The following is a 14825-nucleotide window of genomic DNA, read 5'->3' as shown; positions in this document are numbered from 1 at the left end:
CTGATCATGTAAAACAGGTCTAAATCCCTGCTGATCATGTAAGATAAGTCTAAATGTAAGATAGGTCTAAATGTAAAACAAGTCTAAATCCTTGCTGATCATGTTAGACATGTCTAAATCCCTGCTGATCATGTAAGACATGTCTAAATCCTTGCTGATCATGTAAGACAGGTCTAAATCCCTGCTGATCATGTAAGACATGTCTAAATCCTTGCTGATCATGTAAGATAAGTCTAAATCCCTGCTGATCATGTAAGATAGCATCTTAATTCCTGCTGATAATGTAAGATAGGTCTAAATCCTTGCTGATCATGTAAGGTAGGTCTAAATCATTGCTGATAATGTAAGATAGGTCTAAATTCCTGCTGATAATGTAAGATAGGCCTTATTTCATGCTCTAAATCCCTGCTTATAATTTAAGATAGGTACAGACTGAGAGCTGTGTAGAAACCTCCAGGGTATCATTAAAATGACACAGATTACCTTTACTGCTTCTTTCCTTTTGAATTTTGTCTTCATCTTCAAATGCCTGCAGAAGAATATATCAGTTGTATTCAGTAGATGTTTTAGAATGAAAGGCCCAAAAGGCCTGTACATGTTTGCTGCAGTGCCAGTCATTCACTGTGGTGTCTCACTTAGAATATAACTTTCAATTAACGATTTAACCTTAATTACTTGGTGACAGATATTACAGTATCATCTAAACAGGGCGATCTATAGTATAATGAATTAAATTTTATATGTTATGTTAATATGGTCATGTGATAAATGTAATGTGCATATGGCTGAAACTTTCATAATTATATCATTCTATAATTGCAACCCTCCAAAAAATATTAAAAAAGTGTCTAGTATCTATATATTGTACCTATATTAGTACATAGATTTAGGTTAAAGAGTAGCTATTGTTGTGCACATCAGGCAAAGGTCTAAAGATGAGTTTGAATTTTAGCCAATCAAGACACCTGGAAATGAGGAATCAAATCAGGAAGACGACACACCAGTTTTAGCTATAATATAATTGGATTCCTTTAAGATCAACCCAGGGCTATGGGCTTATGTGTGTGTCACAATTGTTACATTATTAAACCTTCATCTAATGGTTAGGTCACACTGTGCCAGTATACAGCCCCATCTAACAGTGAGATATGACATTTTTGTTCCATGATCTTGAAATTAGGTCAAGGTCACCTATTTGATCAAAGTCATAGCACTTATTCTCAAGAAATTGTATCAAGATGTTTACATATTGACCTCTGACCTTGAAAGTATTAAGTCAAAGCCATTCATTTCAATGATGGTATTAACCCTTCATCCCAGCATGATATTATCTCAATATTATGATGCTGTGCCTCTTCATTAATAAGAGGCTGTTAAAAAATTGAAAGTTTGAACATTTTAGCCTTTCATCCCAGCACATTATGGGTATTGACCCAATATCATGACCCTCAGAGCCTTGTGGTTAATGAGTTGTTTGAAGCTTTTTACACATTTGGTTTGTGTGACCTTGAAAGTAGGTCATTATCAATCATTTCAATAATCTCAACAGTCCTTCATCCCAGTATGCTAAAATATCAATGACCCTGTGCCTCTTGGTTAATGAATGGAAATTACTTTGATATTTTAACATATTTGGCCCCTTTGACCTTGAAAATAGATCGAGGTCACCAACTTGCACAAGTGTGGCAGTCCTTCATACCAGTATGTTTCTGGCCTAATATCATTACACTGGACCTCTTCATTGATAAGAAGTTGTTTGAAGTTTTTAACTTATTTGTCCCCTGTGATCTTGGTAGCCCTTCATCCAAGTATGCTAGTATCATGACCCTGGGCCTCTTATTAAATGACAAGAAGTCATTTAAATCTGTTAATTACATACAAGACCCCTGTGACCTTGAAACAGGTCAAGGCCATACATTTGAATAAACAAGGTCAGGCATTAGCATAATTTGATATTAACCCTTCATCCTAGTATGCTACTGGCTCAATATCATGACCCTGGACCTCTTGTTTAATAAGAAGGCATTTTAAGTTTTTGTGATCTAAAAAACAGGTCAAGGTCACCCAATTATACAAACTTGGTAGCCCTTCATACCAGTATGCTACTATCCAAATATCATGATCCTGTGGGGCTCTTGTTTATAATTAGAAGTCATGTAAATCTTTTAGCATATTTGATCCCTGTGTCCTTGAAACTAGGTCAAGGCTATCCATGGGGAAACACTATATATCCCTCCATCAAAGCATGCTTCTGTCCGGATATCATGATCCTGACATATTAACACAGGACAGATAGACAGACAGACAGATTGTGGACGGATGGACGGATGGACGGCGGACATTTGTCACATTGCAGTGTAAGGCCACTTGCCCTTCTGAGGCAGGCGAACTAAAAAAATCATTTTCATTATTACAGTGTAGCCATGATCTAGCATGTGTTAAAGATACTGAAAAGAGAGCAGATAAGGTCTGAGCTTCAAATAAAAGCCAATGAAAACCGGCCACTGACATCAATATAGTCAACCAATGACAAAGAGTCTAAAACAAGCCTAACTTGGTTGCTTCTCCTTTGCATCTATGACTCAATTCAGCACTTGATTTGAAATATGCAAAGTTTCCCAAACATTGGTGTATTGTTAATGGCCACAGCAATAGAAAAAGTTGCTAATCCCATGTGCATTACATTGAAAGAAAAAAAGAAAATGATTATGCAATATCTCGTTGACAGGAATACCTTGGACATGTTAAGTAATTATAATATAATTCCAAAGAATGAACGTCATACTGAGATGGCATTCTGCTGGGAATTGTTAGATCGTGTATTGCAGTGTATCATTTAGTATCATAGTGTGGAAATTACAAGTCAAATTTTAATGAAATTGGCGATATATATGATTGGGTCTAAACTGTAGATATGGACATCTTAATATAATCAGTAACATCAATGTACATATGTATCTTACCTTGATTGTACCTTTATCTTTGGGATAAACCACAAAGTTAACACACTCAATGTAGGAATCAGGCCTTTCCTCGAAGTAGTTGTTCACTGTGTCAAACATCGTGTGGGCCACCTTATCCCTGGGGTAACCAAGGTTACCAGTACCCAGGGCAGGGAATGATATTGTTTTATATTTCCTCTCTTCAGCTTTCTTCAGACAGTTCTTCATAAACAATATCATACACTGAAACAAAATAGATGATTGATAAACATGAGACCAATGATCGACTTGAACAGTCATCTAAAACTTAGAGCAGTGAGATTCCATGATGGTAGCTTTGGTATGTATGAACTATTTATACTATTAAAACTTAGAGCAGGGATTCCATCATAATGGTAGCTTTGGTATGTATGAACTATTTATACTATTATACTATTAAAACTTAGAGCAGGGATTCCATCATAATGGTAGCTTTGGTATGCATGGAAAACTATTTATGCAGGCAGCAAAAACCATTTTAAAGCCAAATTTGATATAAACTATTTGTCTCTAAATAATGTCAAACAAACCTTACACTTATATTAAGAACCAATTCTCTCTCTTTTAGTGCTAGTTTACTTCAGTACAAGTTTTGTTGAAACCAGATGGTTTTCTTTTGAATCCCCACCCCTTTCTCCAAGGATCACCAGCCTCATTTATCAAATAAAAAAAATATGCCTTGAATGATGTTTTAGACCAAATACAGTTGTAATCTACTCAGGCATTTAGGAAGAGTAGCATTTTAGAGTAAAATTTTGCATAAGTTCAACTTTTGATCCAACCTTGTTTATTAAGAAATGATTGCCCTCTCTCAATGTTTCATATCAAATTTGGCTGTAATCCACGGAGGTATATATTACAAATGGCTGTAATCCACAGAGGTATATATTACAAATGGCTGTTTATCCACAGAGGTATATATTACAAATGGCTGTTTATCCACAGAGGTATATATTACAAATGAGGAACATCTTAAAACAAAATTTAAAACTAACCCCAATGTGCCGAAGGGGTAAACAAGCCTTATCTATTTCAGAAATAACCATCACTGGTATTGAATCAGTTTCATTTATTTAAGAAATGATTCCCTTCATTATGATGCTTCCTACCAAATTTGCTTGAAATCTGCTCAAGGGCATTAATAGGAGTAGCATTTTAGAAGCTAAGTTTAAGGATGGAAAGCACAACAAGACAAAACACATGGGTCAGATGACTAAACAAGAGGCCCAATTGGTCTGCATCACTCACCTGCTCCTATCTACTTGATTTAAATATAAGAGTATAGGCTTTAGGTTTATTCTTTTTTTTTAAACTAACTGTGTAGCCCTATATCAGGTCTCTAGGTCTCCTGGTTATTGAGAAGTTGTCTTTTAAATATTTTATCATTTTTGACCTTATGACCTTGAATGAATGTCAAGGACCTTCATTTTATCCAAATCATGCTACAGAACAAATATCAGGTCTCTGAGCCCTTAAAGACACATACTCCAAAAGAAATGTTTACATTTCGAGCTCTTTACAGTTTCGAGATTTAATACATACCTAAAAAATTATCGCGAATCAAAAACTGAAGGAAAATGTGTATTTATGAAAGTATATACGGGAAATTCCCAAAAATAATAACTTGGTCCCACAGACCAAGTGTCTATGCGAAATAGTCCTATAATGCAATGGGCAGGTTATCAGCCTATACAAAATGGAGGTATGCCGAATGCATGACCCTGCCAAAACACAGACAGGTTCTGCCAAAAAAGAACACTTAAAGAGACTGGAATCGGCAAAACCTGAGAATCTCCATAGGAAAGGAAATGATTTGTTAGAACTTAGCGATATAAGAAAAGGGAAACGACTAGATTTGGTCAGCTTTTGAACATTGTTAACTTCACCGATCTAAAAAAAAATTGCTGTTTTGTTGTATGCATATTGCTACATTTTAAAATAAAGTATTTAGATGTATGTTTGTTTATTTTGTTCAGTTATTATGCCAATATTCTGTTAATGTGTTTAAATCAAAGCATTATTTGGCAAAGTTCATTTATTCTCGATATGTAAACAACGGCTATGTGTGTAGTTAATGTACAGTGCACGTTGGGGGTCAGAGGCACCATTTATGAAAATTCTGATCCTCTTCCGCCAAGGATGTTTCTGGCCAAATTTGGTCATCATCCAATAAGAACTTTTTGACAAGTAGCGTTTTGAAGCAAATGTTGACGGACGAACGGACGCTGCGCCATGACATAAGCTCACCGGACCTTCGGTCAAGGTGAGCTCAAAATGAATGCATAGTGTGATTGATACCGCCGGTGAGCTTTTGCAATCATTGATTGCACTTGTTTTATTAACCATAATCATGACTTTTTACTTTCAAATTTAAAAGAATCTGGACCATGTAGAAAGCATTGTGAAGTTCAAAGTAGATAATATCATCAGAAGGAAATTTAGTTACTGTGTATGCTTAGAAACCAATATATTTTTGCAGTTAGTGTAATTATCAAATTTCAAAATCTGAAAATACATCAGAGGTATTTCAATTATGAACCACAATATATAATTAAGTATCAGTGATTCATAGGAAACAAATTATAACAAAGAAACCTTTGAGGGCACGAAAAAAAAAAATTAACAATGCAAATAGTGACCCTTTTATGTCACCTAGTGATTCCCAGCATCATTCAATTTCATACCTTTAATTGTTGATCCTTGGAATATTCTGGAAGCGCTCCGTGAAAGACACTTTCACATTTTAACTTGTATCCATGTGTGATAGCCACCTCTCCCCACTTTACACCATGATGATACTGGTTACACTCTCGCTGTATGTCTAGGCCCGCTGCCTTCAGTATAGACATGGATACAGCACCTTGATCCAGGTACAGTTGTGTACTTGTTGTGTTTACAATGACTTCACTCTGCAAGGTTAATGGTGATATCGTAGCAACTCTAATATATACAATTAAATCAATTGTGTCTCTTACAATATAAAACAGAGCTGCATGTCTACCTTCCCTATTTTGGAATGATCTATTACAGTTAACCCTTATTATCACATGTACATAAATTCTCTGTAAAACTTTATTTTTATAACTTAAAGATTAAACAAAAAGGTAGTCTACATGAGAAAGAGCAAATACAGTGTATCATATAAGATCTAAACATTAGTTTTCAAGACAGAAGTCTAGAAATTAAATGTACTAGTTTCTCTGAGGTTTCAAAGTTTGAATGTATTCAATTTTCCAATGACAAATTCTAATGTTGGCTATTCTTATTCTTTGATTTTCCTGCTTTAAACCTCTTTGATATATGTATTCTGTCTCCAATGCATTAACAGGCAAGAGTCCTAATGGGGCTGTATCACTCAACTGTTTCTTAATGCAACTTTGAACTCTATCTGAAGCTGATTATCACTTTATCAAAATAGAAATAAAATGTGTAGCACTTCATCCTAGCATAACACTGACCCATTATATATGACATTGGCCCTTTTGCTTTTTCAGAAAAAAAAACAGCCATTTATTTGAAACAAGAGGCCCAGATGACCTGCATTGCTCACCTGTATCTTTCAGTAATTATGGCAAAATAGTCTAATTTAAGTTACATTTCAAATATTTTTCTACTTTTGAACTGCCTCCCAACAATAGTTCAAACCACCCAAGCCCCAGGGGAGCCACTCCCTCTGTTTATACCACATTAGATGTCAATTACCCAATAATGCCCCCAGCCAAATTTCATCAAAATCCATTCTGGCATTCAGGACTACTAGGAACTTAAAAAAATTTACCCCAATTTTCCATATTGACATAGGTCAAGGTCATTCATTTAAACAAATTTGGTAGCCCTTTAACAAGCATGCTAAAGGGCTTCTTGGTTGTTGAGAAGAAGTTGTTTAAAGATTTTAGCATTTGACCCCTGTGAACTTTAATGTAGGTCGAGGTCATTCCTTCATTTGAATAAACTTGGAAGCCCAACACTCCATCATGCTACAGGCCAAAATATTATTAGGTCTCCGTTTCTTTTGATTTTGAATGTCGCTCCTTAAGTTTTAGCCTATTTGACCCCTGTGACCTTAAATATAGGTCAAGGTTATTCAACTGAATCAACAACCATGTTAGGTGTTTACCCCAGAATGCTACAAGATCAAGATTAGGTCTATTGGCCTCTTATTCATCACAGTACAACTACGACAGGAAATTCAAATATTTATCTTCGGATCACCAACACATAGTACATATGATACATTGTGCTAATCATTTTGTACAATTGACAAAGGAAGACAACTTTATGACTCGTGCACTGACCAGTCCTAGAACTCACGATCTACGGCACCCAATCGCCTAGCCAGAAATACCTGCAGGGCTGCAGCTTATACCACTGTGCCACATCTGCGTTCTTAAAAAAGATTGTTTTCAATAGCACAGTGATGGTCGGCCTGATATCCTGACATGATCATAGTGGAAGTCGTCTATTAGATGATATGAATACCTGGATCGCAATGTACAGTATTTACATACATGGATGCGATTGTACACATATTATAGTGTTGTAGTTGTACTGTGATGTCACCCATGAGTGCTCTAGATCAATTAATTGGTCATAGAGGAGCTCACAATTCTGCCCAAAACAGGGAGTGCTTTTTTTGGTATTTCTTTAGGTTAAATGTATTAATTACCCTTTAGACTTCAGATGTTGCCACATGTTCCTTCCTTTATGTACCAGAAGGAGAAAGATTTAAAATATGGCTCTACTCAGTTTAAGTTCCCCTGAACACAGCCATAATGGCATGACCTAATAATGAACTTAAAAAGTAAAGCCAAGTATTTACCGTCATTTTGGCTAGTTCTCCTTGAACAATCACAGGTTTCTTTCCTGAATAAAAAATAAACAAGAAAATATATTACTACAGCAACTGTACTTGCAATATATCTATTTTATCCATTACATGTCATAGATAAGGAATTTAAAAATAGTGGCTTTTCTAGGTTGACCTTTTTAACGTACACTGATAATTTTTATATTGATCTATTGTCACAAAAAATGCTAACATTAAGATTGAGGATGTAATATTTTACCTTGGATGACAATTGCTTCCCCAATCCACTTTTTAATAATAACAATTGAAGTAATGTTTATAATTTGTTTATATTGCAAGGTTTCTTAATTCTAGAAGCTTTGTGACTCCTCACGTGTTTTAGTGTTTGGGGTCCTGGATGACACATATACTAACCTGCCAACAATCCCTGCATGTGTCGGGGACCAGGGGTCAGTAACTAGAAACAGTCTTATGCCTTAAATCATCATAGCATTGTGTTAAGTATATATTTGAGGATGTAACTAGAAAGTATTTGATCTAAATATAATGGTAAATTTTAATATTAACTGTTCATATACTCTTAGAGACTACTTTGGACACCCTTCTGCGGTAACTTAGGAAGCACTCTAATCCTATAAGACGTTCATTAATAGAATTTTACATGGGCCAGCTATACCATGGACAGGGATATCTCAACCCGAGGAGTTTGGCTGACCATCACGAGGCTTACTGAGTATGAAGCAAGTGTTTACTTGTTTAACTACTGTAAAAATGTAATGTCAGTATTACACTAGAACTAATTAAAAATAACGTTTTTTATCCTACTTATAATCATAAGATGGAAGCTGCTCAAATCACTACTAATTGGGTTGTCCATAAACAAGAGGCCTAAGAGGGCTTGTATCACGAACCTGGATATTTCAGTGATTATGGCAAAATTTAACACTTCCCATTGGACCCATATAACCTTGACTTTTGACCCAGTATCATGACCTTGATCTTTGGTAAGTTGACTCCTTGTTTCATTGAAATTCATTCTGACCAACAAAAAATTCATCAGTAAAAAGAAAGCAAATTTGATCGTTTGGCCTAATTATGACCTTGACCTCGATTTTTGACCTCAGTAAGTATTTTTTGTCAAAATTTCCTGTAAATCAGTCAACAAATAGTAAAACTAACAGCCAGGAATCAAATTTGTAGGTGGACATACAGATGGTGAGGACTGACAGTGTGATTGCTAAAGGGCGTGCATATCTTCGCTATATGGGGACCTTAGATTATAACAAAATCTTGTCATTCCAATAACAGAAAGGTTTTAAAGAATTAACTAAATTTCCCCAATGGGGCCCAAACCCTCAGGGACACCTGAGACCCACCATTTATATGAAATTAACTTGCTTTAAAGTGAGGATCGCTCAGACCATATTTAGACTCAATCCTGCTATTGAAACAGCTTTAAGAAGAAGGATTTCCTCCCGCCCATCAGACTCATAGGAGTCCAGCTACACTGTTTATACAAAATGGGTTCCCTTCCACCAAAGCATGCATGCTTTATACCAAATATTGACTTTCATTCCTATATAACAAGAAAGATTTAAAAGAATTCCCTAATTATTTATTTCCCCTATTGGGCCATGCCCTTCATGATCAGGCCCCTGCTGGGTCAGCACAACCATTTGTGCTATTTTGAATCCCCACAACCGAGGTTCATGCTACCTTTAGGCCTTGCCCCTGGGGTGTACAGCCCCACCATTTTTACAATTTTGAAACTCCACCACCTGAGGATGCCTACAGTCAAATATGTATGACATCAAGTGCTTTAGTTTTAGAGAGGTCATTCATTTGAATCCCAACCATCTGGGGATGCTTCCAGTCAAATTAAGATAAGTTCCAATCATTGATTAGAATTGTTTGAGGATATTGTTTACATACCAACAGATGAGAAACGTTGTTCGGATACATGATAAACACCATCAGATATGGTGTTTTGGACCAGGTGACCTAGCTAATAAAACTTGTTACTGATATTACTCGAGAACTACTCGCAGGATGAAAACTTGAAGTGTGGCTTCACCTTGGTCTCTTGTTGTACCCATTCAACTTTGAGACTGATAAGGCAAAAAGAATTGTAGACAGGTAGCCATCTTGAATTCCGAGTTGTATTTTTGTGTGTGTTTTTTAATGGCTGGGGACCTTTTTTTTTTTTTTTTTTTTTTGTTTAACGTCCTATTAACAGCCAGGGTCATTTAAGGACGTGCCAGGTTTTGGAGGTGGAGGAAAGCCTACGGTCAGTGCCTGGCAACTGCCCCACATAGGTTTCGAACTCGTAACCCAGAGGTGGAGAGCTAGTGATAAGTGTCGGGACACCTTAATCACTCGGCCATCGCGGCTGGGGACCTATACTACATCCTTGTATGTTTTATTGGTGAGGACTTGTGCACTACACACACTTGTGTTTTAGTGTCAATTGGGACGTTTAAATTGGGGACCTGTGTGCCACACCCTTATGTATTTTAGTGGTTGGGGTTGGGGTCCTGTGTGCCACATCCTTGTGCATTTTAGTGGTTGGGGACCTATTCGCCACATCCTTGTGTATTTTTGTGGTTTGGGACCTGTGTGCCACACCCCCTTGTATGTTTTAGTGGTTGGGGACCTGTGTGCCACACCCCCTTGTATGTTTTAGTGGTTGGGGACCTGCGTGCCACACCCCCTTGTATGTTTTAGTGGTTGGGGACCTGTGTACCACACCCCCTTGTATGTTTTAGTGGTTGGGGACCTGTGTACCACATCCTTGTGTATTTTAGTGGTTGGGGACCTATTCGCCACATCCTTGTGTATTTTAGTGGTTGGGGACCTGTGTGCCACATCCTTGTATATTTTATTGGTTTGGGACCTGTGTGCCACACATCCTTGTGTATTTTAGTGGTTGGGGACCTATTCGCCACATCCTTGTGTGTTTTAGTGGTTGGGGACCTGTGAGCCACACCCCCTTGTATGTTTTAGTGGTTGGGGACCTGTGTGTGTTTATATATACCTCTGATATCACTTTTATCAATAACATCCCAATCCTCTCCAATTTCCTCCGTTGTATCTGTTATAGTCAGGGATGTGTCATTTATAAAGCTGTCATCAATCACATCTCGTAAGGACACGAACATCTCTTGGTCACCAAGGAAGTAGGTACAGGAACAGGCCTCTGCATTATCCTCCTTTAATTCATACAGAGTGTTTTTGACTAGTGATTTATATGCTTTCTTTTCGCCCCATCCACTAGATCTACAGCCATCTAAAAGAATAGTCAAAGATGTTGCCTTCCTCTCGGCAGCTGCAGTCATGATTTTCTTAAAGTGTGTACGAATTGTATTCTTTTCCTGGTTCTTTCCATCTTTCCAGTCAGGAAGATTCAGAGTAACACCACTCTTCGTTTCATCAAGAGTATCAAAATTGACTGTACTAGGGTCTGCAAAATAAACGTTTTGTTAGAATTACTGTAAAACTTGGTTCAATTAACATTTTTAAATGCACCTGGTATGCAATACCATGTTAATTACTAGCAGTACAGATGACAGTGTTCCTGCCACTGAAGTTTTTACCAAACCTATAAGTCGACCCTGCTATGACTTTTATAGCTGGAATAACAATGACAATAACTAGAAGTTTTAAATACTGTTATATCACAGCACTATGGCCGTCTCAAGGCTGTTCACCAATTATTATAATATCAATTTCTTTCTCTTGCCATATTTTGATGCTAATAGCTTACATACAACATTTCTTGCACTGCCCTACGACATATTCACACTTATAGCAGAGTCGATTGCAAGACACAACAGAGTAAAGTATCTAGTTCAAGGATTCATTAACACAGCGCTGATACCAGAACTCGAACTAGTGACCCTTCAGTCAAGTAGCCCTACGTCCTACCACTAGACCACTATGCCTCCTAATAAATATTATATGTGAAAAATCAAGTGTTCAAAAGTGCTCTCTAGGTGCTGAACAATTCCTGTGTCTAGGTTGTATAATCATACTAATGGAAGATTATCATGTGGCGGTTAAGAAAGGATACAGTGTTTAAGAAAGGATAAGGAGACGGATTAATACAAGTTTTATACTTGTTTCCGAATCTCATTCAAATTATGATTGTATGATTGTGTATTGTATATGTATGAATTAAATAAATAAAATAAAGTTTATCGATTAAGAAAGGACAGAATACAGGGAATGCGAATATGTGAATGTAATAGAAAAATGCAACATTTGATATATGACACTTACGACTGTGACAGAATTTATTGAAGGGATGCCCTCACATACAAGATATATGTACACAGGTATTGAAAATTATTTTGTTTCTAATTGCTGGAGAGATCACTTTGTAAAAAAATTTTTTTTTTTTTTGCTATATTTCCTTTAAAGGATCCCTTTCTCCTTCCCCAAGGGTGTCATGTCCTTCATTTATACAACATACAGCATTGCAAAATAATTCTCCAGTCCAAATTTCATCAAAATCCATTAAGTTGTTCAGGACTGGTAGTGATTTAAAAAGAGCTACCAGTACTTCAATTTCCCCTATTGGGCCCCACCCCTTTGGTCTTAATTGAGCCACACTGTGCATTTATAGAATGTTAGATCTTCTTTGCCCAATATTCATAAGCTCAACAGCCCTTCGAATTCATGCAAGGTGAGCTAAAAAGTTGTTAATGATAATATTATTACAAAGGGCAGTAACTCAGTAACAGTTGAATAATTCCCATTTTCCAACTTGTCTGCAATCTTGTTGATATATGGCTGAATACAAAGTTTCATCAAATTTAAAGATGATATTTACTTCAGTTATTATGTTCACGAGGTCAAATAATAATTTCATTACAAATGCCAATAGCTTTGTAAGTTACTGTTGAATAATTTGATTATTTCCATTTTCGAACTCGTTCCAGATCTTCTTCATATATGGCTACATACAAAGTTTCAACAAACTTGCTTGACATTTACTGACCAGTTATCGTGTTCACAAGGTCGAATGATAATATAATTACAAGGGGCAATAACTCTGTTAGTTACTGTCAAATAATTCCCATTTTTGACCTCATTTGAGATCTTGTCGATATAGGGCTGCATTCAAAGTTTCATCAAACTTGCTGGATATTTACTCCAGTTATCGTGTTCACAAGGTCCAATAATGATATTATTACAATGGGCAATAATTCTAGGTTACTGTCGCATAATTCCCATTTTCAACCTTGTCCCAGATCTGACTGCATACACAGCTTCATCAAACTTAATTAAAGTTGATATTTACTCAAGTTATTGTGTTCAACAGGTTATTGTTGACAGATGGACACTGGATGCCACGGTATGGTATAAGCTCACCTTGGCCCTTTGGACCACTAAAATGGGGAGCTAGCAAATGAGTTTATTAAACTCCATTTTGGGCAACAATTGAAATAGAAAACATAAAACATCATACCTCCTCTTTCCAGCTTCACCAAGACATCAGATGTAGACTTGCTGCCATCTCCACAGTACAGTGCTACATATGGTCCATCTCCTGTTCTCCACCGACGTCCAGCCAGATTAGAGGATTGCTGTGTGGCTGATCCTTGTCTGTCAGACCTCGATGTTTTCCCTTCAGTCACATCAACTTCCTGTTTCACCATGGTCACGTGACATCCTGTATCCTCACCAACTCCCACCATCAATTCCTGTCCCTGTTTTGTTTCAAAGAACTCCTTGCTGATTTTGTTTTTAAGCAGAAAGTTTTTTGATGTCACTGTTGCAGCAAGTTTCTTCACATCATCACAAGCTTTCGCCAGTGTTCCATTTGGACCTTTTACTTTCCATCCCTGTTTTGATTTGTTTTGGACGGGATGAATTTCAACACCATATTTCTTCTCTATGCTATCAAGATGATCTTGCAGTACTTTAGCACAGAGTTGTACTGTTAGGTATCCAACTGGTGTGTACTGAACTGTTTTTGTTCGTACTTGTGATAAATCTTCTTTCATCTTGTTTAAAATTTCTTTTACTACATCTGTAAGATCAGAAGTACATACCAGCTTCATTGAACTTCCGTGTGTTATGACAACCCTGCCATTGTATTTCTCCTGCAAGTCACGTACCTTCTCCTGAACATCTGGTGAGTCCAAGAATAACTGCCATGAAGGGACGTCTTTATCAAATTCTCTGTAGAAAATGGCAGACTGAATCACTTGGAGAACCTTGTCCATGTCGGCTACAGTAGCATACACCACTGTAGTATCTTTATCCTGTCCTAGGTAACAGGCCAGATGCTGATGTCTGATGCATTCCTGTATATGGTCCAGTACAGTTCCGACTCCTAACATGCTCAACTGCTCAGGTCGCATATCTCTGCTGGACAAGTTAACTTTCTCTTTCTCTATTTCCTTCAGCTGACTCTGGATATCTGCTTCAACTCTAATGACAGTCGTCTTATCTCCAACAATTTGTAGACCGTGACTGCCACCTTGTTCTAATTTCAAATTTTTAAATTTTTGTCTTAAATCTTCTATTATTGGTATGGATGACAAAATTTTCGTTTGAAGTCTACCAAGCTTTAATGTAGCAGTGAAGTCTGCCTCTGTTTGATTTCCATCATTTCTGGTAGAGACATTTGGACCTGTTTGGCCCTCTGTACTGCGGGATGTTGTTGCCATATTCTGTGCTCCAACACTCTGTCCTCCATGTGAATCTCCAATGGGATTGCTATAAACCTTAGTCTGAACTTGAACTCTGTCAATGTTCTGATCCATTGGTTCACTTGTTGACACCTGTGATGGACTGTTGACATTTTGTCCTGACTCATCATTCCATCGTTCCTTGTATCCTATGATTAACATAAAATACTTGTGTATTCGGTTGCGAGTCTCATTATAATAATACATTTGTAGGGTTTTTTTACTGGTAAAAGTTGGCACACAGCAACTTAACACATTTCTAGTGCTTTTTCAAAAGAATATCATTCACAATATTGTTCATGAAACTAAATTTATACCTACTGCAGGTGCAAATCACTT

At 36.9% G+C, this 14825-nt stretch overlaps 1 protein-coding gene across 1 annotated transcript in view; it reads right to left on the bottom strand.

Moving 5' to 3' along the window:
* The window catches only part of LOC117338989, a 138138-nt gene that overhangs the window by 45322 nt on the left and 77991 nt on the right, over positions 1-14825 (bottom strand). The window contains exons 22-27 of the mRNA XM_033900353.1: positions 13259-14635; positions 10823-11248; positions 7801-7844; positions 5666-5890; positions 2964-3185; positions 484-529 (exon numbers count right to left, since the gene is read on the bottom strand). Of these exons, the coding sequence (XP_033756244.1) occupies positions 484-529; positions 2964-3185; positions 5666-5890; positions 7801-7844; positions 10823-11248; positions 13259-14635 (2340 nt within the window). The remainder of the gene's footprint in view (positions 1-483; positions 530-2963; positions 3186-5665; positions 5891-7800; positions 7845-10822; positions 11249-13258; positions 14636-14825) is intronic.

Source organism: Pecten maximus, chromosome 12, assembly GCF_902652985.1.
Source record: "Pecten maximus chromosome 12, xPecMax1.1, whole genome shotgun sequence".
Lineage (NCBI taxonomy): Eukaryota > Metazoa > Mollusca > Bivalvia > Pectinida > Pectinidae > Pecten > Pecten maximus.
Note: the sequence above shows the minus strand (reverse complement) of the source record. Positions and strands in the feature narration are given on the sequence as shown.